Here is a 25,567-nt window from a genome sequence, read left to right as displayed (position 1 = left end):
CCCATGGCGCTAACATTCTCACCACGACTCACACGTTGCTTCCACGAATATATAGCTTAAAAAACTTCCTTCCGGTTCATGAACAAAATCTATTTTGGCCCACTATGTGTCCCCTAATTAGTGTATAAAAATTTCCTTTGGTACGATTGTTTGGTATATTAAGATTGATTTATAAAACGTGAAAATTCAATCATTAGATCGAAATCTATTCAGGGTGGTCTGGCTTTTATTTTGTACACAATACATCGAGTTCTGTGAACAAAATGTTCTTAAATTCACTCCTAAGATATGCTGAAAAGAACTGTGGGTCTAGGTTTTGAATCCACCCTGCTGTAGAGCGGGTACCAGCTTGTCAGGGAAATAAAGGTGGTAGGTGCACAATGCTGATTTTATTTTCACCATCACTCCTCGTTAGTCATAAATCGTGGAGTCTTAATATCGATGTCCCTCTAGCTCACAATAGACTGTTGGGCGAATTTTTTCTGCACATAAGTATTTTAAATAAAATTCTCTTCGCGCGAATATTTTATTGCTATACCATAATTAGGTTTGCAATAAGGTAAAATGAACGAGAGAAGGCCCCACATTTTAAAGGAACCGCAACGCATAGAAGCAACCCCCTAAAGCCAAATTCGAGAAGGAAAAAAAATATGTAACAAAATATTGAAGAGTCAATTTTAAACTCCAGATTCAAATTTTGTTTATTATTTTAATGAGATTGTTCGAATGAAAAGTTTCTAAAAAAGAACTATTACTTATACTTGTGTCGAGAAACCTTTCAAAGAAAGTTTTCGTATTGTACTTTCGCAGACTTTAAGAAAACAATCCAAAATCATGATCTTATGCTCGTTTATTTGCTTTCCTTTAAATGAGGCCCTTTGCAAAATATTTTCTTATTGTTTATTAATATTTTCGCTGAAAAGGTTAATATTTGCTTTATTTCGTTTCCTTAGAAAAAGGTTTTCGCTTAATATTTCTGCTAATCTAATCATGACAGCAAACAAAAATGCAAAAAATAAGGTTTACAATTTGCTTGTTTTTTAACCTAAATAACAATATTTTTAAAAAAAGATTTAAAAATCATTAGTTTTCCTTTAAGGAGGAAAGGTTGGAAATTGCAATATTTTTACGTCATTGAAAAAAGGTTTTTTCCGCAAACCTTTTCGTAACAATGAAAGTAAAGTTAAAACTCAAGGTTGTCGTAAGGTTACATGCTTTCTGGGCATCTCTCCAGATAGCGTATGATTCATTGTGATCGTGATTGAAAATATCATCCATTGATGACGGCCTGGGTTGTTGTAGTACATTTACGTCGCACTAGAGCTGCACAATGGGCTATTGGCGACGGTCTGTTAAACTATTGTATTTGATATGTTTTCAGTTCACATGCTAGCGTTTTACCGAAAATTTTACGTTACAAAATTATAGTTCTTACTACCATATATTTAATAAAATATACAAAACTGAAAATTAAATTTAACCAAATAAATGTTCTTNTCCCTACGCAGACTGATCCAAGTGGTCACCCACCCGCACACTGACCGTAGCCAGTGATGCTTGACTTCGGTGATCTGCTGAGAACCGTGTCTTAACGATCATTCCACTGCGGGAGGATGACGGTCTGGGAGGCATCCCTGAGAATGATCTGCTGGAGACAACATATATACGTCACATCCCGTTTTACAGGGAGGACACATTTACGCACACCATCCATCCACAGACCGTAATTTTGATTTATATCCGAGCACGATCTGTCTCCGATTCATTACCTCCCTTGTTTTTTTAAGCTGGTTACAGCTAAACTTTATGCATTAAGATTTCATAATCATGAACTCGCTTTGACTTTGACCGTATCGGAGGACAACTATAAACATCAAATGATAAAAAGAAAGAAAAATTCCAGATCCAGTTTTTAATCGAAAATTTACTACTTAATTTATTTAGGCCCTTTTCCAAATTTCTTAGCACTTTATTATTAGTCTTATCCATTAATAAAATGTCTCATAATAGCAGTCCAGGTCACACATCTCCTAATTCTTTCTACGATCCAAGTTTTACTGCTGAAATGACATCAAAGATGCGAGTTCCGGATAAAATATGCGTTGTTGGAGGAGCTGAACCACCAGATCTCATTTTACCTCAACATTCTGAGATGAAATCAAGAATGAATGTTCCCGAAAGGATAATTGTAGCCGGTGATAATTCTCTTCTTTTGTTGTTTTTCTACATATACTAAGTCGATTTTATTTTATTTATCGTTCTTTCGAGTAACGAAGTGGTTTAGTTTTTATTGCCAGTGCAAACTTTGAATCTTTTTTAGCATATTGAACTTTAAATTATCGTATTGCTTCAATATGTCAATTTCATATAAATTAATTATTTAAACGATGGTACAACCTAACTGAGTTACAAAAATACAAATCATATTGTTTGGTTAGATTGATAGAGAGATTTCCGTATTGTGATCTGTGGCAGAATAATCGCCATGTCTTGGAAACTTCCTGGCAGTAGACCACGAGAAACTAAAAAATATTACACCAAGGGAGCAACTGGAAAGGTGTAACTCGTAGCCACCCTTGGGCAAACATGTAAATGTTTTTTGTTTTTTTTTAAATTTGCAAGTTTAAAATTTATTTGTCACCTTGGCGACAGAAACATCCTCAGACTGATAATGGCGATAAAGTAAAGCAAATGATTGAGAAAATTTTAACACTTTAATTTAACCAGAGATAAAATTATGGGGCGATATTTCTGTATTGCAATCTGTCACGCCGACTACAATCACTAAGTTGTCACATAGATTTTAAGCTCACTAATGTTTTTAAAAGAAATATGTAGATGTTTGCCCAGGTTGGCTACCTTTCAAGTTTGATTTTCTTTGTGTAATGTTTTTTTTTTAGTTTCACGCAGACCGCTGAAGTCAAGACCTAGCTATTATTTTGTTACAGAACACTGTGCGGAAATCTCCCAAATAATTGGATGTAACAGGGCCAATAATTTTTTTTAAAAAAAGTACTTGCTTCTTTCTAGTGTTAACTGTTAATTATGAAATTTGCTGTGTAAAATTTTAATATGTTTTAACATTCTCTGTGGTTAGGTTTATAAAATTACAAATCTAATGTTTAAATTCTACCTAAATGGATATATCTTCCCAAGTTTAATCAATAAAATTAAAACCCCAATAAATGAGTCATTCTTTGAAATAAAGGATATTTCACTGATTGCTATTACAATCTTTTAAAATATGACTGTATGCAATTTTTATTTCATGTATACAGTCGAACTACTATTCAAGTAACTTCTATTTTGCAAATTTGTCTATTTGTGTTTTTTTTTTTTTTTTTTTTTTTTTTTTTTTTTTTTTTTTTTTTTTTTTGAGGAACTAAGAACATTATGGAAATTTCTTTGTAAAATAACTTCAAAATAGCGATGTGAATTTTCTGTTTAACGAACTTTTCTTCGAGATCCACTTTCCCTATTTCCCAAAATATTTCAGAACATTTCAACAAATTTAATGGGGGAAATAACCTTAAATTGATTTTTACAGCCACTTAACTTTTAGGGGAAGCAGTAAAATTTGTTTGCATTTCATACATGAATCCATGTCAAAAATCAGTTTACGAGAAAGCATAACAAAAAATTTAAAGCACGAAACTAGATCTTACAGATCGTACTTTTCGTAAGAGTTTTGCTAAAGCTGAATTCTTAGTCAATGTGGAAAATTTTTATAGTGCAGAGGACCAGTGGGATATTCTTTTAGAAGAACTTTTAAAAAATGTGGTAACAGCTAATAGAGAACCACGAAATGAACAATAGGATGCGTAGCATAATTGTTGAAAGGTACTTATTTTTTCTTTACATTTTTTAAAACGCTATCTCCTGTTTACCAATATATTCTCCAAGTTCTCCGTATTTGTTGAAGAAATTAGAAATAATTTTTTTTAAATAAAATATCCCTTGATGGCAAAAATACTTCTCTTATTCCTCAACAGAAGGTGCTATTACAGTATGTTAAGTCTTTATATTTTAAGTAATTATGAATAATGTTTTTAAAAAAAATCTTCTTTAGATTAAGATTTATATACATATTTTTACTATGCTAAATGTAAGTGCTTATGTATGCTATTCTAAATGTATGCTATTCTCTTCAAGTTATATCAGGGGTCTGTCTGGATTTATCTCAGAGGTACCACCTATATTGTGAAAATTATTACAAATTATTATATTACAAAATCGACACAAAAATACGGATCTATCGTTTCTTTTGGGATACAAAGAAAAAGTATTTTATGAAACTACCGTTTTTCCTAAAGTTGAATTTGAGAAGATACCACTAAACGGTAGTAAATTTGGCCTGGACAGACCCCTGTATATGATTATGCATGATGTATCAGAACTTTACTCGTAGCCTGAAAAATGTTGCTAGTGCAATCTACGTTATTTTATTTTCCAAATGTTGGCTGGTATGTAATGGCTAATATAATCAAAAAAGGAGTTTTTTCTCAGAAGCTAGTTATTTTATCATAATCTGGTTAAGTCTTTGAAAATTATTTTGCTTTTTTTTTAATGTATCTAGTGCTTAAAAATATTTTTTGAGTGATTAAAAGGTGCTTATTTTTTGTTGAAAGATTGCACCCCTGTTGCCTCTTCTAATGTCTATTCATCTCTTTAGGTGATAATAAGCACATAGCTGTGAGAGAATCTGTCCCAGAATTGAAGTTTGATACTCCATTTCCAAATTATTTGCCTAACCTCGTACTTGCACCTCCCCCGAATGTGTTGACGGTAGACGAGTATCCTGCCGAGGTTAGCAAACCTCAGAAGCCTGAAACAAGGAAAGAATATGACACTAATAAGGATGATGTAGGGTAATATATTTTATTTAATTTCACACTGTGTCTACTACTACAAAAATACAACTCCAATTCACTAGTATATAAGACACGTTAACTCGATTCTATGTTGTCCACCCCTAGGGGTCTCATCAAGGTGAAGTTAATCCCTGTAACTGAGTTTAGGGAGCAACCAACACCTCCTAGATAAGAGCAAGCCTCAGCATGGGTTACCATAAATATCCTTTAGTAGTCCAAACGTAATGACATATTTCATATTTTCAACCACTGCGCAGCTTAGTAATGACATCTTTCTTATTTTTCATCTACTGCGCAGTTAACTTCGTTTGATCGGACTACTAAATTCATCCATACTGAGGCCTTCCTTCTTCTAGGAGGTGTTGGAGCAACCTGGCAGGAGTAGTAATTACCAGGATGGCTGGGTCTCTACTTTAACAGAGCCACACCTTTTTACACTCACAAACATTCTCACTCACTTTTAACTCACCAATTTTTATTGTATATATTTTTGATCTGTATATATATGTTATCTATTCTTTAGTGTATTTTATTCTTTGCAACATTTTTTCACTTGTATTTTTCACCCAATTTTTGACTTTGCCCAATAACTTGGCAAGGCGCCATACATTCATGAACTCCATTTTGCGCCCTGTTACTTTAACTGTTATCATGCATCTTTTACTCTTTTATTTTCAAGATAAATGGGAAAAGGGCCACAAGGCCTCAGATGCCCAGTTCCAATGCAAATTATGATGATCTATGTTGTTTACCTTTTCATAGATGAACATTGACATTGTAGATAACTACTCGCCTAACACACTGTACAAAAGTTTAAACTTTTGTTTTCAAAGTTACATTTAAATTTCTTTTTCTACCCTCTCCTCCTAGTTCATTATTTTAAAATCGTATTAATTTTTTTCTTCTATAATATGTCGTTGATTTTGCTAGATTCCAGGTTCTTTAGACCCAGGGTATATTAATTTACTAATATATCCTTATAATAGGAACAGTTCTCTATTCAAAATAATACAAATCTTTATTCTATTTTAAAATATTATATTGGGTTGTTCTGAAAGTAATTTAGTTTTTTTTTTTTTGGAATAATGAAAGACAATTTTTGTAAAATGAATAAATATTTTATTTAATTATATATTGGCCATTCTGGTCCAACACATTTTGCCATCTTTCTGGTAGTAGCATAATTCCACGCTTATAAAAATTTTGGTCTTTGCTGGCAAAAAACTGACCCGTGTGATTTTTGACCTCTTCATTTGAGGTAAAGGTTTTACAGTCCAAAAAATTTTGCAATGACCAGAACAAATAATAATCCTAAAGCGTCAGATTTGGAGAATATGGTGTTTGTGGCAGTGTATCTCATTCAAGCTGTAAAAACTTTTGGCGAGTGACCAAACTTGTATCAGGTATCGCGTTATCTTGGTGGAACCCTTTTCTGTTGATTAATTTTGGACTTTTCTGTTGATCATTTAGTATGTCCAGCTGACGACAGTAGACTTCCGAATTAATTGTTGTGTTATCCGCTAAAAGCTTTAAAATATATATAAATATATTTCTTTAAAATCCCACCAAACATACAGCATCACCTTTTTTTGAAGGATATTGGCTTTCGAAATGCTTTGAGCCGGTTCATCTTTTTTGCTCCATGATCTCTTTTGTTTGACATCGTTATAGGCAACCCATTTTTTGGCCCCAGTAATGACCTTTAAGTGGTCATAAACAGTTGCATTCAATAAATTTAACCTCTCACCGATCTCATGTGTTGTTATTTGCATCAACTAGTGCCTTTATCGTGTCTTTATCAGCTTCAACCGGCCTTCCAGAATCGTCGACATCAAAATTGCCGGGTCGAAATTTTACAAACAAATTCAGGCACTGGCGTACTATCAACACATCTTCTCCATACACATCGGTTAATTTCTTTCTGGCATGAACAGCATTTTAACACTAGTAAAATATGACGAAAATGCTGCTTCTTGCTCTCCATATTTAAAAGGGCAGCAACCAAAAACTACTGTGTAGAATTAATTGAACTTTTTCACTCACAAGCCTTGCTATATCAGCTCTCAAAGCATATAATGATAATGCAGCTTAAGTGAGAAGTTGGGTTCGAAAAAATACAGTTAAATCCACTGTCGGAAAAATGAAACTACTTTCCGAGCAACCCGATAAATCTCTGTGAATAGTAATTGATTTAATAATGATAATTGAACTAAGAATTAAAACCAAAATTACTATACTGTATCGATTCAACTCAAAATAATTTTAATTTTCTTTAAAAAAATTAAAAAAAACTAAAGTTCAGTTTAATTTTGCCTTTTTGAATCTGTTGGAGTGCTGCTTTCTTTCTTTCTTTTTCATGGTTGAAAATTTAACTTCACGGAGACGCGCCATAACTGTTTATGGCATCCCGTCTGTATTCAATTTTCCGGGTGTTTGAAATGTTTAAGTGGAATCATTGATATGCTTAGAGTTTAATGTGTATGTATTGATTAGTGTTTAAAAATCACATTATTTTTATTACGTAATAAATATAATGATGCATATTTTTGTACATCTAACTTGTGTGACCCAAGTTTACTGTTGAATTTTTAAAGTTTAAGCAATGTCCTTGTACTCTGTATCATTTAAACGGAAATTTGTTGTAATTAATGAATTCAAACGTTATTTTTAGCAGTTATGCATGATTATAGTAAAATTTATCATAAATACAGAGCATATTCATGATTTTGACTTATTCTGTCAAAAAAATTTGTTTCTTAAAATGTTAAATATGTCTATTTTAAAGAAGAATAAGTTATTAAAAATATTCTGTTTTTAAATATTATTTGATTTGTATTATAAAATAAATTGTTCCCGAGCCTAATTAAGCAGTGATTTCCAGCAGAAAAAAAAATTCTTATTTTTTAAATCAAAAATTATCTTAAATATGTATTTGTCCCTTCTGTTACAATTATTATTTTAAGTTTATTTAATTCATCACACAAGAAATCTTTTAACTGAATAACTGGTTTAACAATAAAGTTTATTAGTACAATCATGTTATGTTATATTTTCTTATTTATTCTTGTTTAAGAAAATTTTAAAGTTTCTCATCTAACAGAGGACGAAACTAAATGTCTCCTCAGTTACACAAAATGTAAGCAAAGCTGATTAGTTGACCATTAAAAAGGAACTCTAGGAATGTAACCAAAGTGCTAATGCATCCAGATTCAACTAGTTTAAACCAGTTCCTCCACTGTTAGAGCACACTTTTTATACAAAGATGTGCCATTTCTATTTGATAGTATGTTTAGTTTATAGTTAAAAGTTTTTTGAGTGAGTAATCAATATGGGGAAAACTGCAGCAGAAAGAATATAGAATTTGAATGTACCTAGAAAAAAAGATATTTGTAATAAGAAAGAAGAAGAACATAAAACGAAAATTTATGATAACAGAAGTATTTTCAAGAGAAATCTAAACAGAGAAATAGATAAATTGAAAATAAAAAAGCACTGATACAAGCAGTAGAAATTCAGTAAGGATATTCTCTTTATAATACTCCTTAGACATTGGGAAAAGCTTTTAAGAAAGCCAAATGTGCATCACCTGTACCTCCAAAAAAACATTGTACAGTTCTGCACATACTCTGTACCTTACTACCAAAACAAAAGAAACAGCTTAGTAACAAAGCTTCTGATGAAACAAAAAAACTTGTAATAAATTTCTAGTCCTCTGGTAAGCTTTTTTACCAGACATCTGGTAGAGCTGAGTGTATGATTGTCAGAGAAAATGGACAGAAAGTCACAAAGCAAAAAAAAGTATTTGCTGTGCACCTTGATGGAAGCATATCAAATTTTAAAGCAGATGCATCCAAACATGAAATTTGGCAAATCTAAGTTTGCTGTACTACCACCTATTTATATTTTATGTGTAGGTAAAACACCATATTATTTGTGTGTGCTATTTGTGAAAATGGGAATTTACTATTAAAAGCACATGGTTGATTGTCTAATAATTACATAGTATTACTAAATGTAGCGACTTGCAACAATTGCTCAATTAATTTATTTTATAACAGTCACTGGGCAGCCAACCCAAATTTGAGTTTACGGCTACCAATGTTCAACTCTGTAGCCTTGTAATTTTGAACCCAATCCAAAAGATGTGGGGACTCCTTGATCAGTAACCCCAGAGGTACTGATTTGTTAGGGGAACTTAGAGGACTTTGTGGCCTTGCAGATTTAACATATCCCAGTCACCATTTAAACATGAGGATTCTTTTGATGCTGCAATAAATAGTTTTGCAATTGTAAAAAGTTCGTGGAAAAAATAGGTTAGTCAATTTTGTTGCCCAAATAACTGAAATTGAGAAACAAACAAACAATGTGAATGTTTTTTTTTTAACATGGTTTGATAAAATCAAAACTTTCAAATATAACTACAAAAATGTAGCATGATTCAAATTTGTATGACTCTGTTACATTTCATGTCCTCTCTGTTATGACGCATTATTTGGGCTTCATAAAAATGTGTTGCAATTTTGAAAGTCTTATAATAATTTATTTTACCTTGAAATGGGATGATTTTTAAAAAAAAATTACAGTTAATGTTTAGGATGGTCTAAATTAAAGAATTTAGTATAAATAGCATGCATGTCAAAAATGTAGGATTTTATTTGTTCACTCTTTTACAAGTTCTTTTAATTAACTTGCAATTTAATCTCGAGGCTCTTTTATTGTCTTATGTAAACAGTAGCATATTCTTATACAATTTTTTGTTTTCAGAAATATTTAATGTATGTTTTAGAATTAAATACTTGTGTGATTTCCCCTTTATTATGCTTGGAATTCAACAGTATTTATTTAATAGAAACTTTTTTGGTGTACATCACGCTTTGTTAACAACATAAATCCCTAAAATAATGACTTCTTTTTAAATTGTTTTGATATATAATGAAAACTTTTCAAAAATTTAAGTTGATTTATAATTGTTTAGTAACAGGAATTTACTCTTAAAATTTTACTGTGAATTACATTTAAATTCAGTTGTTGTCTGATCTTAAAGTTAAGATCTATATTGGGCTCACACCTATTGAGAATGATGTTTGAAAAAGACCAGGTCACTTATGCTTTTAATGAAAAATCTGGCTCTTTCTTTTTCTACTGGCCTTTTTATCTTTCAAACTATACATTTTTTACATTTTTATAAAGTCCTTAATGAGTTTGCTGGATTTGCTTCTAACATAAAAGTTTAGTGTTTGTTATCACTTGTTTTGTTGCAACTAAATCCATTTTTTATTTTTAAAGGTTGTGTTGTTATGTTATTTTTATTTTTCTATGATTAACAGATTGTTACATGAAAATTTAATGTTATTCAACTAAAGATCCCAAAAAATTTTATTGCATTATCAGAGATATATTTCCCAAATCTATTGTGATAAATTTAAACTTAAGCATTTTGCTTGATTACCATGGCAACATAATCTACAATTTTATTTTCCGAATTTTTATTCAACTTTTGGTTAATCATGATTAGTTAAATATTCTTCTCCAACCAAATTGTTTAGTGAATATTTTAAAGTTAGTTATTAGTAAATTAATTTATAAAATAATTATAGCTTTATATAAAGCTTATTATAAAAGTAAATATAGCATATTTACTGTTTAATAATAGTTAAATACTTTTTTTTATGTGTTTTTGTAATTTTACAGGATTACTTTACCATAAAAAAAGTACCATATTTAGTTTTCAGCCTTTAATTTGGAATAATAATAAAAATCAAATCTTAATAATAGTGAAAAATTTTTTGAAAGGATGATTAATAAATATTGCAAGTAAATATTTAAATAATAAATAAATAATTTATAGGTAAAAAAATACCTATATGTTTTTAAATAATGTATTGAATTTTTCTTTTCTTTTTTTAATTGATTTTTACTTATTTTATAACAACCAAAGAAATCTAGATCTTTGTTAATTAAGGAACTGTACTATGCAATTTTCTGGCCAGTTGTTTTGACCACTTTATTTACAGGTTATACCTTGATAAACAAAACATTTTGAATATTAATTACACCTAGAAATTCCCTAAATGTGAAACATATTGTTTCAAAAAATAAATTTACTTATGTCATTTTCATACTGTAAAGGATACCATAAAAATATTTATTGCAATGAATTTAAATAGTTTTAAACTTAACCTGATGGAAAAAATTTAAAAAAAAAAGAGTTATAGTGATTTGTAGTGACTGAAAATTGATAAAGCCTGTATTTACCTGCGATAAAACTTTATTTATCATGACATAGTTAAGTAAAATCTTATATTAAAAATTTTAATATTACTTTTCATCATAGTTGTTTTAATATGCACTTATGAATAAACTCTTTCATTTAAAAAAAAAAAAAAAAACATTATTTGTCTAACCGAATATTTAATAAAATTGGCCCAAAACATAAGTATTTGGTGCTTTGTTTCCATAGCAGTAAAATAAAAAAAATGTGTGCGTTTTTGCTTATAAATTTTTCGATGTTTTCTTTTCTAAACTTCTCTCTTTACACTATTTTTAATGTGCAAAATTGTGGATCTCAATTTCCCCATTTAGCAATAGAATTCAGAAAAAATTCGTAAGATTTTAATTCGATTTCAATAAAATCATAAAAAATGAAATGCTACTTATGTTTCATGGATGATTAAAAAAATATAAAAGCAGTTTTTTATGTTCTATAAAAATATATAAACTTACATTTTTGCATTTAATGTATTTTCTTTAGCAAACTCTTATTAAGAATTAATAAGAGTTTGCTTAAGAAAATTCAATAACTTTTTCCAGCTACATAAATAATTTATTTTATAAAAATTGATGACTTTTCGAAAATAAAATCAATCTATTTTAATTATTTAAATCGTTACAGTCTGTCTAGAAATTCTGCAATTTATATCATATTGAAAGTAGGAAATTTTGATATAAAAACATAATAGTAATAATTTCATGTAAATAAAAACAAATTCCTAAGGTTTTACCAATCTCCAATGTGTTCTTCATCAATTACATATCCATCCGTATTAAATAAAGGCATGTCCCGTTTCAGAATTGTGTTAACATTGTCACAGAACATTACAGACTTTTTGCAGAAAGATTTTTCATTTGGTAGGGTGAAAATTTCCATTTTCCTTACTGCATAGTTTTTTGAATTTTTTTCAGAGATGTCTTTCTTGCACACCAGAGAGAATATAAATAATCATGATTTTTCTATTCTTGTTTGAGATTTTTAAACAAAATTGGAAATGACTGGCTTCAGCTAGAATTTCAAATTAATAATTTAAAATAAAAAGTTCAGAAAACACGCTGGGTCCAATTGGAAAAATTGCTGGGGAAAATCCTAATTGAGACTCCTTTATCGTAGTTTTATTAAGAGACTGAATTGATTCCATTATTTTTTTTTTTTAATTGCCAAATAATGATGCTCCTGCAAAATTTGTGTTTCGAAAATTTCTGGAACAATACCTACCTATATAAAAGTGTCAATTTTTCAAACTAGCTATCAGTAGTTAGAAATATATACAGTAATCGTTTACGAAATTCAAATCTATGCAATCTCAAGGTGTAGTAATTATTCCATATAGATATGATATTAATAAGGTTATACAGTACTTATTTTTTGTTGAAAGTTTTTGATATGCACCAGGGCTCGAAAAACCATCCGCCCGTCCTCGACGGTCAAAAATTCCCCGCAGACAACTAATTTTTCGAATCCGACGTCCGCGCGGAAGGCCATTTTCCCGTTAATGTTCGTGGTGCATTTTCAATTTTTATTATCTTACAAGAGCTCCTCACTTCTAAAATGACCCTCTAATCTAGAAATACAGCAGCATACTGCGCATGGTGGAATTGATGTTTTCTCTGTCTGGGACTGCTGCAGTGGTTGAAAGGGGCTTTTCAGCAATGAACTTGAAAAAAAAAACACATTACCTACTGGTCCTAAACAAGAAGCGTTAAACGCAATTATAAACATCTACCTAAATGGAAAACCCCTTTCAGCTTTCTGTGCCGAAACCTCTGTAAATCATTGGCTTGATTGTGGAACTGGCAAACATATTTGATTCATTTAAACACAGTACCCTCGGATAAATTGACCTTTGTCATTTAAATTATTTCATAAAAGAAATACTAGGTTACTATTAGTAACCTAGTATTTCTTTTATTACTGTATATTGTAATTCTAGTACAGTAGAACCCGTTTAAGAAGTTTTTCANTTTAACATTATGGTAATTGGTTTTTTTAAAAAATAACTTCTTACGCGGGAAAACTTCTTAAAAGGGAACTTTTTAAGCGGGTTCCACTGTATTTGTAATCCTAGTAACTACTAATTCATTGTGCAATTTATATAAATGTTTGTAATAAATAAGGGAAAATTATATTTTTATTCATATAGAAGCGACTGGTTAGTTTCAAGGAGGACGGGTACATTGTTGGACAAGCCGTCCTTTGGGACGGGTAAAATTTCTGAGTTTTTTCAAGCCCTGATATGCACCCTGCTTTATCTTAAAGCTGTATCAACACTCTTTTCACACAATTCTTCTCTTTTATTAGATTAGGTGATTTGCAAGATACTTCATTAAGCATCTACGCTGCGGATGACGATCTGACCAAGCTCCGTGTGCAGTTGCGCCACCTTTCTCGAAGAGTCTTAGCAATTGAACAAGAGAACCAACAAAGACAGCAGAGAGAAATAGTTATGTATGCCATCGGGGTAACTTATATACTAATGAAAAGTCTTCTGTGGATCCATAGACATTTGTAGTCTCTTTAATAAATAAATATTGTAATGGTGACTTTTAGCAGACTACATTTTGATACAATGTATTGCGAACCAATATAATTGTAGATTAAGATTTATTTTATTCTACTTCTTTATTGTGTCTGTTTGTAGATAAGTGACCGAAATAGTTTTCTTTTTTATTTATAAAGTAGAGGCTTTTATATATCGAATTCTTTTCTATTTTTTCCCTTAAACATTTATTAAAAATATGTACACGGGGTTGCCACTCCACAGGGAAAATACAGGGAATTTTGTTTCTTATTTTATTGTAGATTAAGAATTTTCTTTATTTTATTCTACTTCTTTATTGTCTGCTTGTAGATAAGTGCCCGAAAATTCTATCTTTATAAAGCAGATGCTTTTAAATGTCGAGTTCCTTTTTTTCTTAAAAATTTATTAAAAATATGTACACAGGTGTGGCTTGCCACTCCACAGGGAGAACCTTGAAAATACAGGGAACTTAAAAATAACAGGGATTTTTGTCTTTGTAAACTGGGAATTTTGTTTCTTATTTTAAAAAATGTGCAATCTATGGGATATTTAAGGATGATATTTCAGCTATATTAAACTAGTTCATTAACTGTAGCATTAATTGTTTTAAGTACGTTCAGCTGTTCCTTTTTTTCTCTAAGTTTTTTTTAACAATTATAACAAGTATAGTTAGCCTAATATAGCTCATACAAGAGCATAGTAATTGTTGTGTTTCTTCTTAATATATTGTATATAATATGTACAGGGAATTTCTTTACTCCAAATTTGAGCGGCAACCCTAACACCAACACTATGAAACTCTTACTGCAGAAAGGAGACTGAAAATATAAAAATTGTTCGATTGCCTTAAAAGAAGCTGGGGGGGTAGTGATTATTAACAATATCACCTTTATTCCCTACATAAATCTAACCGGTTTTGATGATTTCAGTCCCGGCTTTAATTTATTAAATTTTTTTCCTTGTGTTTTCCAATAATAACTTGATGTGCTACCTTCTTTTTTTTTTTTTAATTTCATATTTGAAAAGTATTCTAAAATTATGCATTAAGAATATACATCCTGTATTACATATTTATCTTGATTTATTTATTAGAGCAGTTACTTATTATGTACTTAACTTAAATACTTGTGTTTCGATTCAAATGATGTTTGTTAGTTTTCTTACTGTCTGATAATTTGATTTCATATAGTTGCGCTGTATCGGTTCTGAGAATTTTTCTTTTTAAGATCTGTCTGTTTAAAAAAATATATAAGTGCTATTAATGTCTGTCTAAATAATTTTACAATAAAAAGCCAACTGCACTAATATTACAGCAAGTGACTGGGGGGGGGGAAGCAGTGTTAATTTTTTTTTTCTGATACAAGTTTTGGATTTCTTATTGACCTCTTGATTATTGTGACACTCTATGCAATTTCTAGACAATCCTAATTTTTCACTTTTTTTCATTGAAAATAAATTTAATCTAGTATTATGAACATTTTTTTTTAAAACTTAATACTGTTAAATCTCATCTTGTTGTCTGTGATAAATAAACTCCCACTTTTAATCAAATATATTTTTCCTTTAGTTTATAAAAATATTAATTGGGTATAGAATCGCATTGTTCAAAAAAAAATCTGATGTATTTGGTGTGATTTCTTTATTTTTCTAGTTGTAAGAATATTAGTAAGATTCAAGATATTTAATAATATTTCACAATTATTCAGCATGTTGGTAATTTGAATAGAAAAGCTCTTGGCAAACATATAATGTACTTACCATTCTGAAATATATTTGATGTTATAACTTCCATTTTTATCTTGTTAAAGAATTTTTGTTATGAAATTTGATTAATTATTTATCACAAAAGGAATTAACATCTTATAATAATTTTTAATCATAAAAAAATTAGATATAATTTTTTTCCCTTCATATATCGTTCAAAATATACACATCATTTTGTGAATTTAACTTCGACAATTGCTGATGTGAATATTTTGGGCCTTCTATACAAAAAAGATAGTTTTTTTGTTTTGTTTTTGAAGCGTTTAAAGTAAGATAGTGTAAAAAGTATATGCTCCTATGCTACACTTATATTATTATAAAAGCTTAGTAACATAAGTATTAAGTGTTACGTACAACCAAATTAAATTTTAACTAAATATTTGTGTATTTAATTGAGTCAGGGTTGCCACTCTGCAGGGAATTTAAAAATCATATAAAATAAGTGGGAACTTAGAGTTTTTCCTTACATGCTGCAAAAATGCAGGGAATTTTGAGTTTTTCTTTACAGACTAGAAAAATACAGAATATTCTTATAATTTTCGAGTTAAAAAAGAACATACAGTAATGGAACAGTGAGACAATTTTTAACCAATAATTAACATCTTTTCACTGTATGAACATTATACTTTTTACTAGCAATTGGCATTGTTTATAAAGAAATAAAATCAAAATTCTTCATTACTTTCTCGGACTGGAATGTGTGGTTTTGTATGCACATGAAAAAGCGAATTGCATTTACTAAAATTATTGTGTTTAATTTCCTAGTTGAATAAAAAAAAAATCATATTGTTGCATTGAAATTTCCTAATTTTTATTATATAGAAAGAATGCAAGTAAAAGTATTTTGTGAAATTATTAGAGGGATGGTTCGGTGGTTAAAAGTAATAAAATACAAATACACAAATTGAGAAAATACAGGGAATTTTTATTTCTTATTTTCGTCTTTTAAGAAATGGTGACTACTCAAAGGTCAACCTATGGGATATTCATGGATATTTCAGCAATACTAAACTATTTTATTTACTATGGCATTATTTAAGTAAGCTCAGCTGTAAGTTTTTTCAACAAATAAAACTAGTATAATTAGCCCAATACAGCTCACACAAGAGCACAGTTATTGTGTTTTTCCTTTTTACATTGTGTAAAATATGTACAGGGAATTTTTTATTACAGATTTGAGTGGTGACCCTGAATATGTAGTGATTCATATTCAGGAAAACTTTTCATGCAGGTGGCCTTCTGTATGAAAGTTTTTTTTTTTTTTTTCCAAACGTTTAAGGTAGATAGTGTAAAAAGTATTTGCTCCTATGCTGCACTTATATTATTATAAAAGCTTAGTAACATGAGTATTATATAAAACCAAATTAAATTTTAACTAAATATTTGTGTATTTAATTGAGTTTATATGGTGAATTTTGTTTTCAATTGTAGCATTTTTCTCTGTTACGGAAATATTTGAATGTTTTTTTTAAATAATTATTTGTATATGATGCCTTTATGTATAAACAATAAATATAAAACAAATATTCTTTTCCATTGTACAGAGAAATTTTTTTTTTTTAAATTGAATTGTTTCAAGCTTTTTATTCTTCTAATGCCATCGTGATATTTCATGAAAGTTATTTTTATGAAATAAAAAATATTTTTTAAAAATTATTACTACCCTCAAGTTTTTGTAACTTGATTTTTGCAATAACTTAGTCTACTTTTCAATGACTGGGATATTTTTTGAGTTTCAAATACGTTCATTTGTATAGAATATTCATACGTTGATAATGTTAAAGATTTTTTTTTTATAATTGACGAACAATAAAGGATAATAACATACCATATCTGCCAAGTCTACTGTTTTTAAAAGAAGACTCCCTTATTTTACGACAATCTGTCCCTTACGTATATATTCTTGAATTTCTCCGTATCGACCGAGAATGCTGCTGCGATTCATCATGTGTAATCGTTTTTTCTCCAATAACAAACTCCATTATTTATCTACGAGAGTCTGGTCATAACTTCGTTTGTTTGCATTGTATTTTTACCATAAACATAAATTTCTTTTTTTAGAAGTATGACAGATATTATGTTATGTATCCTATGCATTCCGCTTAGTAATGTAGAGTACAAGATAATTTTGGCAAAAGTTTAAAAAAATTCTCTCAAAATTTCGCTCATCATTATCGTCATAGGCTCGACAGCCCAGGGTGGGCCTTGGCCTTCTCAAGAAGTTTTTTTCCCTGCTAGCGTTTCCCATTTTTTACGACCAAAAGGTTTTTTCTTAACCATCTATCCATCTCAAATGTGGCCTGCCTCTTTTTTGTGTGCTAACTGGTCTGGCATTAAAAACGCTTTTTGTGGTACGGTTTTCATCCATTCGGATAACGTGGCCTGCCCATTTTATTCATTGTCGTTTAATAAAGTTAATAATGCCTGGTTCATTGTATAAGTGATAAAGCTCTAACTTTGTTCATCTAAGCACCACACTATTTTTATTTTTATTTTCTCCAAAAATATATCTCAAAACCTTTCTCTTAAAGGTACTCAACATAACCTTATCCATACAAGATATGGTTCAGGTTTCACAACCATATGTTAAAATTAATAATCTTAAAAGATATTTATGTAATAAAACGTTTGTTTTTCTATGAATTACATTAGATTTAATGTATTGATTAATATTGTTCCTGTTGTTGATAACAGAACTACCCATTACTTTCTGACGAAACGCTTGAAAGCTTTTTTTTTTTTATGAGAAGTAATTTCCCCTGGTAACTTATGTACAGAACTTTGATAAATATTTCCTATGCAAAGCCAAATCAGCTACTTATGTTTGAAATATGAATTTGTAAAATAAAGCTAATTATTTAGATGTTGAGTGTTTATACTTTAAGTAATTGTGAAAAAAATCACTTCTTTTTTTTTAGATTAAGATTTATCTACTTATTTTTTACTTCACTAAATGTAAGTGCTTCCATTATTTCCAAATTTGAATTTCACTTTTTGACTTACATGATGTATCAAAACTGTACGTGTAGCCCAAAAAATGTTGCTAGTAAAATCTCTGTTGCTTTATTCCTCCAATGCTGGCAGATGTGATATACAAACAGTTAATTTCATTAGATTGCATTCATTAAATCTGATATTTTAACACTTTTCTGAAGCTTCAAAACTGATTAAGTGAAAAACTTTTAGAACAATAGATAGGACAAGATCCTATCAAGTTTCTATCCCTTTGTCTACGGGGTGCACAACTTTTTTTCAGTGAAGGGCCACATGAGCATGTTGGCAAATATGATCATTTTTGTGTAAACATTGGTACTCTTAGAACTAAATTTTTTTATCAGTCAACTTGCAGAAAAGGAAATACTTCTAATTATTTACATTTATTTAAAAATGAGAAAACATGCTTTTTAAATGTTTCCCTTTTCATTGATAATTGATTTATCAAAAATCTATATGTACAGGAGTCTGTCCTGGCCAAATTTACTTCTATTTAGCGGTATCTTCACAAATTCAACTTTGGGAAAAACTAGTTTCACAAAATACTTTTTCTAAAAATTTTATTTTTGTATCATGTAAGAAACAATAAATCCATATTTTTGAGTTGATTTTTAAATATAATTTTTAATTTTCACGAATTATGTCTTAATTTTCACAAAATAGGAACCTCTCATAAAAACCTAGACACACCCTTCATATATATTGGAGTAAAAAAAATACATTGAAATCTCATATTAAGGACACTTCTACAAAAAGAACTTTCATTAGGGACATATTTTAAATTCCCCGTTAATGTTCTATAAACAAACCATTATGTACCTTCTCCGTAAAAGAAAGCTCACAGTCATTTATGCCCTGAAACGTTTTTTTTTTATCTCTTCAAACCGGACACCAATTTTTCTAAATTTAAAAAGAATTTTTTTTCTGCTTTTAATTCTAAGAAAAGAATGCAATGTAAATTCCTTGCCTCCTCCACTAAAAATATCATACCTACCAAGTCTCCTGTTTTATAACGAAGACTCCTGTATTTTACGACTATCTTTTGTTTACCCGTATATTTTCAAATTCGTCCGTACATAAGTAATTTGTTATAAGAATTTTTTTTTTCTTCAAAAAATTGGCGATAAAATTACCACTGATGGCAAAAATACTTCTCTTATTGCTCAACAGATAGTGCTGGTCGCTCAATGAGATGACCCCGGTTTCGATTTCCGCACCCAGCTTGAACCAACCACAATGCTGACATAAATTTTTCTCAGTGGATCATGGGTTCCTTAGCCGTCAGGCTAACCGTGGGGGGTTTTCTTTCATGTAACACAAATGCGGGTTATTCTTGATCCCAGAGTTTCCTTGTCTTTTAGATTGTGTTCAAAATTACAAGGCTTAGGAGTTGAACATTAGCAGCCAGAAACCCAAAAATTGGGTTAGCGGTAATAAAATAAAGTAGTTTAAATAATTATAAATAATGGTTTTTAAAAAAATCTTCTTTAGATTAAGATTTATATACATATTTTTTACTTGGCTAAATGTAAGTGTTTATATTATTTCCTTTCTGCAGAATTATATTTTTAAAAAAATTCTTTTTTTGCATCCAAGAGGTGGATTAAACGCCATGATGAATTTTTATTTATTTATTTTTGAGAATAAAAAAAAAATCCTTAATGACTGGCTTTAACTATAATTTCAGATTGATGTTATAAAAAGTAATTACCAAATAGGAAATAATTTAGAAAGGATTAGCTATACAAATATTTTTTAAAACAGGAGAATATCGTCAAAAATATAAGAATATGTATTATTGTATAATTAGATTTCTAAAAAAATACTTGTATTTATAAAAAATATGTATATATATTGTTCTATTCTATACACGAAGGCGTTTTTTTTTTTTTTTTTTNTTTTGCAAACAGGAAGCGCTTCTTTTACTTTAAATTAGTAACATACGTATTTGGTACTATTAAAAATGTCTTTCAGAAAGGTATTAGTACTGGAGAAAATTCTGCCATGGGGATTATACGATCGACGTGTAAAATTTGAATCACGCACCTGAATTTTTTTGACTTGCTCGATTTGCACAAAATTCATGAGAAAATCAGCAAAAGCCAAAGGAATCAAATAGGCGGAAGAATCGCATCTATGTAAATGTCTAGTTAAAGAGATTTAGCGTAAGTTTCAAAATTTTGTCGGATTACAAGTTTTTGATTCGTAGAAGTCCGCTAACCAGTGGTCTTGAGATACGTGGGAATCTGCGATATTCGAGAGAAAATCACATGCCCTGCTGATCCTAGTTCTTGGACCAGTCCTAGGTTGAAAGAAAATCGGCGTAAGAAATGAAAAGGCGCTAGAATGCAAAATAAATAAATCAGAACATTTTGACCTAAAATCATATTTTCGGAAAAAGGTTAAAAATTCCGAACAAATACGATTTAATCAGAACAATTGGCAGCTACGTGTTTCATTGTTCCGTTAAAGTACATTTTTAATTAGAATATTTCAAACTAAGTTTGCACATGAAAATCCAATCATTAGTATAAAAGTTAATTAGGGTGATTTTTTTTTTAAAGTTCAGCACACAATGCACATAAAAACTTGAATAATTTCAATCCTGTCCTAATTATTTAAGGGATACTTAAATAATATGTTTTTATATCTGTTTTGTTACAGTAATATTTTTTCTGATTAAAAAAGAAATTTTTTTTTTAATCTTCAAAATAAAAAATATGATTGAGTGAGCAAACATTTCAAGTCCCCCAAGTGATATATTTAATTGTAGTGTTTCTTACAAAATCTCTCATAGCTATTTTAGTTTACACTCAGGGCCGGATTAACCACTAAGCACGTGCGAGTACGGCACCTGAGGTAAAAGGGCACAACAGAGTATTAAGGAAAAAAGCATTTTTTTTCTATAAATATATTTTTTTTTGTTGCACATTTTAATTCGATTATAAGTTCTAACATGAGCCGACAGGTCTGTGTAGGGGACAGGGAACTGTCCTTGCATCAGAAAGGTTCTGGGTTCGAATCCCGGGCAAGGCATGGATGTTCTTTTCTTTTCTGTACTATCTGTCCTCACTGTGAGAGTGACGTTGGCCCACCTAATATGGTGCCCCTGAAAGAGAGGCCAACAAAATCGCCCTGTAAATGCCTGAATAAAGTTCTAACATGTGTTCATGGTTTAAACTAAAATGCTATTGTGTTATAATCATTTCAATCCCGCGGAAACGGAAAAAAAGGTTATGCATTGCCCATGTCCCATCACAAAATGACCATCAACATAGTCGGCGAATAGCTGAGATCTGAAATACAAAACTAGAGCAAGAAGAAGCTTTTTTTTTTTGTAAACAAGTGGAACAAATTGATTTTTCACACAAACGTGCCAAAGCATCCTTTTTCTCTCTGAAATATCTTGGGGGAAGAGTAATGCCTTTTTTTTTCAGCGAAAAATACTATTCCTCTGTATACTGAAGATAAAGACAAGCTAGAAATTTTTAAATTGTGCTTCATTGTGGAACTCCTGCTACTGAAAAGTGGGGTTTAGGATGGCTAATAAAAGAGAGGTTAATTGATTAATTTTTTTTAAAAAAACCAATTACATAATTAGGTGTGTGCTTTTTGAACATATAAAACTTCGATAGATTTTAGAGTGCGACTCGATCTTGATTCAGTGAGTGTTTTGTTTATTTCAAGGAGACTTCGCCAGGGCACGACTTAGCCTATTTGGAGCCTTGGGCTCTGCTTCAGTAATGAAGAATTGAACTTTATGCAGGTATTTAAATTTTTAACCTCATTACACATATATAACAAGAAAATTGACTAGAACCTAAAACAGTTATCAAGTTCCACCTCCAATGATAAGAAGAAACATCGTTCTGTGTCCATTTTATAGATTTTCTGACAATTCTATGTCTATCATGTTGAATGCAGCCTTCTGATTGTTAACTTTGTCCTCCATTCATCCATAAAATTCATATCCATTCTGACATTAGAGCGAAATTCAGCTAAATTTTCGCAATGACGATGGCTCACTTAAGCCAATCAGAAGCCTGTATTTTAGTAAACACATCGCATTTTGCTATATATAAAAATACAGGCTTTTGATTGGCCAAATTTTTCCAATGTAATTGCGAATATTTAGTCGAATTCCGCACTAGAAAGCCATGGATTTACGAAATATAGATTTTTCGTGTTCATACCATAGATTAATGAAGAAGCTAACATAAAACTGACGGAATTTTTTACACTGTATTGATATTTTGTTTAAAAAAATTTCATTAACGAAGGAAATCTAAAATAAATTTTCAATTCGATTTGGGGGGCCCCCTCTGATGTGGGGCCCGGGACAACTGCCCTGCATTTGCCAGGCTCTGGTCTTAGTTTGCTATATACTGTGCTCAAAATAAAAAGCGAAAACTCAGAATTACTTTTGGTATAATCTAACGACCGGATTTTCACCTACTCAATCTTAAAAGTTAGAGGACTATAATTGTTAATGAGTAATGCTGACGATATTTTAAGATGTGAAATCAGACACAAAAAAAAGTACTTTCTCAGAATAAAAATTCCAAAAAAAAAATTTCGACGAATTTGGTTTTTTGACCCTTGAAGTGTATGAAAGGGTTAGCCGCAATTCGGAAAATAGGGTCCCAATACAAGAGAGTGATTAAAAGTTTTGACCCCTTCAAAATAATTTCACTTTTTACGTATTTCGCTTTATCTCTGGAGATAAGAGTTTTAGCACATAATTATAAAATTCATTTATCCGAATGTAATTCTATGTAAAATAATAATTATAATTTATTTTATCTAGTGAAGGGAATTTGAATTGCAAAGTATTTTATTGCTAAGTATGTAATTTTTATCGGCAAAATACAAAAATTTAAAAGATGTTGTTGATTTGCGTCGCAGCTGCACATTGGGCTATTGGCGACGGTCAGGGAAACATCCCTGAGGATGATCCGAAGACATTTAAATGTAAAGCTATTCATTCTACCAGCACTGAATTAAAAAAAATTGCTTTTTTCTCTAGTTGGTATTAAAATCTACTTCTAGATTAGTTACATGAAGTATCTGTATTAGAATATTAAGTAAGTTTTCCCCTCGAATTTCAGCAGGAAGTAAGCTTGATTGTGGTAAATTTTAAATATTGTGAGTTGCCTCGACCAACAGCGTTATGCCTGATGATACTGAATACAGTTAAATCTTTATTTTAATGGGATAACATGTTTTGCTAAATCTAACAATGTAACATTCAGAAGGGCAACAAATAATATATAAAACATTTGAACAATTTTAGTTTTATTATTTGTGTTGATATTTGTCTAAAAGTTTTGTGCTGCATTTTGTAGTGTTGTTCAGTATTAATTGCTGCTGACTTCGCCCCCCCCCATGTGAAGAGCGGGTATTCTGATAGTTAATTAATAAATAGTTTTTTGTTAATATTTCTACAATTGCGTTTTGTTATTTGTTAAATGAAAATAGCGTTTTAAATTATGTTTCTATTTTAGTACTTACTTTTTTAAAGGGTAGATGTTATATGACATATGGATCATTATTCTGCCAATAAAAGATGTTTGTGTTTTAACGTACTTAGTATGTAATTATTTTTACCAGTATCATTACAGTCAACAAATAATAGTATGATAAAATAAATATCACAAAAAAAATACCAAAAATAAAGACAGCAAAAACGAAGTAGACAACAAATTGATCTATCTCTTTCATTAATTTTTTTTTTTTGTTGGTAAATTTGATCTTAAGAATTAGCAGTACAGATATTCAAAAGAAGATAACGTTAAAAAACATGTGAAAATCAATCCTTATTAATAAAAAAATATTATTAAATAAGGAAAAGAAAATATCATTAATGAAAACATTTTATAATTTAACCACCTGAGAGCTTACATACCTTGAACTTTTCGCAAGGCAAAAGGCCCAGAACAAACAAAGTGGCTGCTTCCACCTACTCACTACTGGTATAAAGCAAAAGGACTCTATCTCTTCCTGGTGACAGGCAGAACAACACTTGCTTATCCCGACTAGCCAGTGAACACCTGAAAAGTCTCACATTTTCTGCTAATCAAAAGATCTTTCCTCTTTGCCCTAAATGCCAACAAAACCAGGCATCACCTGAGCCAACACCTAGGTGGTTATGCCTGTTTAGGGCTGGACTGGAACGACATTCATTCCTCTCCCATTCTGGTTTCGGACTTCCTAAATGTCAACGGATTTATTGATCTGGTCCGATTCCGTCAGACCAGAGGAGAATTAGCAACAACATAATTTAAATCAAAACAAAGCCCATCAGGAGGTGTTTATTTTTTTTTTTCTTTCTTTTACATTCATTAATATTTTATTCCTCTCACTGAAATTTGTATTTCTTTATTTGCTCTTATCTTTTTAACAATTCTTTAAGAGTGCTTATTGGAGTGTAAATGTACAAACCACTACATGATTGTTTTTAAAACTTTGCTAGTTAAAAAAACCCTTTAGCACCTAAGCGATGATTGTTGGTACGCGCAGGGACTGTTACGGAAATATTCTCCTAGCACTAGAATCAGAAATATACATGGGAATTTTTTTTCATTGCATCTTCATCAAACGCTAGAATAATGCATATAAAACGGCGGAGCAAACAAAATCTGGCTTATCAGGAAGTTAAAAAAAATTTTAGATTTAATATTTAACAAAGCTTTAAATCTTAAATAGCGTCTTAGATTCATTTTTGCTTAAAAACTTTATTAAGAAAAGTTATTTTTCTTATCCAGCCATGAATTTTAAGCACACCTTTTTTAAAAACAAGTAAATATTTCACAGAAATATAATTATTATTATTTAATAAAATAAATTATTTTATGTTAATTTTTTGGTCATTCTACCTAACGTAACTCTTTAATAAGCCCCCAAAAAGGCAAATAAATGTGAAAAATACTTTTTATGGAGCATTGCAGCAATTTTTTTACAACCTAGTTGCGTTTGTGATCATTTTTATTAATTAATAGTAGTATGAATTAATCTTCATAGTTTTCTGGTGGTTACCAAAAATCAATTAAGGGTCTACAACCAAGTATTTTAATTGTTTGTTTACATTTATCCTTAATATTTCTTCCAAAAAACAGACATCAAAATTAACAAAATATAAATCTCTAT

General features: G+C 30.1%; 1 protein-coding gene across 1 annotated transcript; it reads left to right on the top strand.

Moving 5' to 3' along the window:
* Positions 1-1,813: 1,813 nt before the first annotated feature.
* On the top strand, positions 1,814-18,290 carry LOC107451134 (transport and golgi organization 11). The gene is made up of 3 exons (XM_016067141.3): positions 1,814-2,195; positions 4,673-4,868; positions 13,444-18,290. The coding sequence occupies exons 1-3, from the start codon at positions 1,997-1,999 to the stop codon at positions 13,652-13,654; spliced, it is 606 nt and encodes a 201-aa protein (XP_015922627.1). The 5' UTR covers positions 1,814-1,996; the 3' UTR covers positions 13,655-18,290.
* The last annotated feature ends 7,277 nt before the right edge of the window (positions 18,291-25,567 follow it).

The sequence above is a fragment of the Parasteatoda tepidariorum genome, chromosome 5 (genome assembly GCF_043381705.1).
Source record: "Parasteatoda tepidariorum isolate YZ-2023 chromosome 5, CAS_Ptep_4.0, whole genome shotgun sequence".
Taxonomy (NCBI): Eukaryota; Metazoa; Arthropoda; class Arachnida; order Araneae; family Theridiidae; genus Parasteatoda; species Parasteatoda tepidariorum.
The sequence above is the reverse complement of the archived record's forward strand: the minus strand, read 5'-3'. Positions and strand labels throughout refer to the sequence as shown.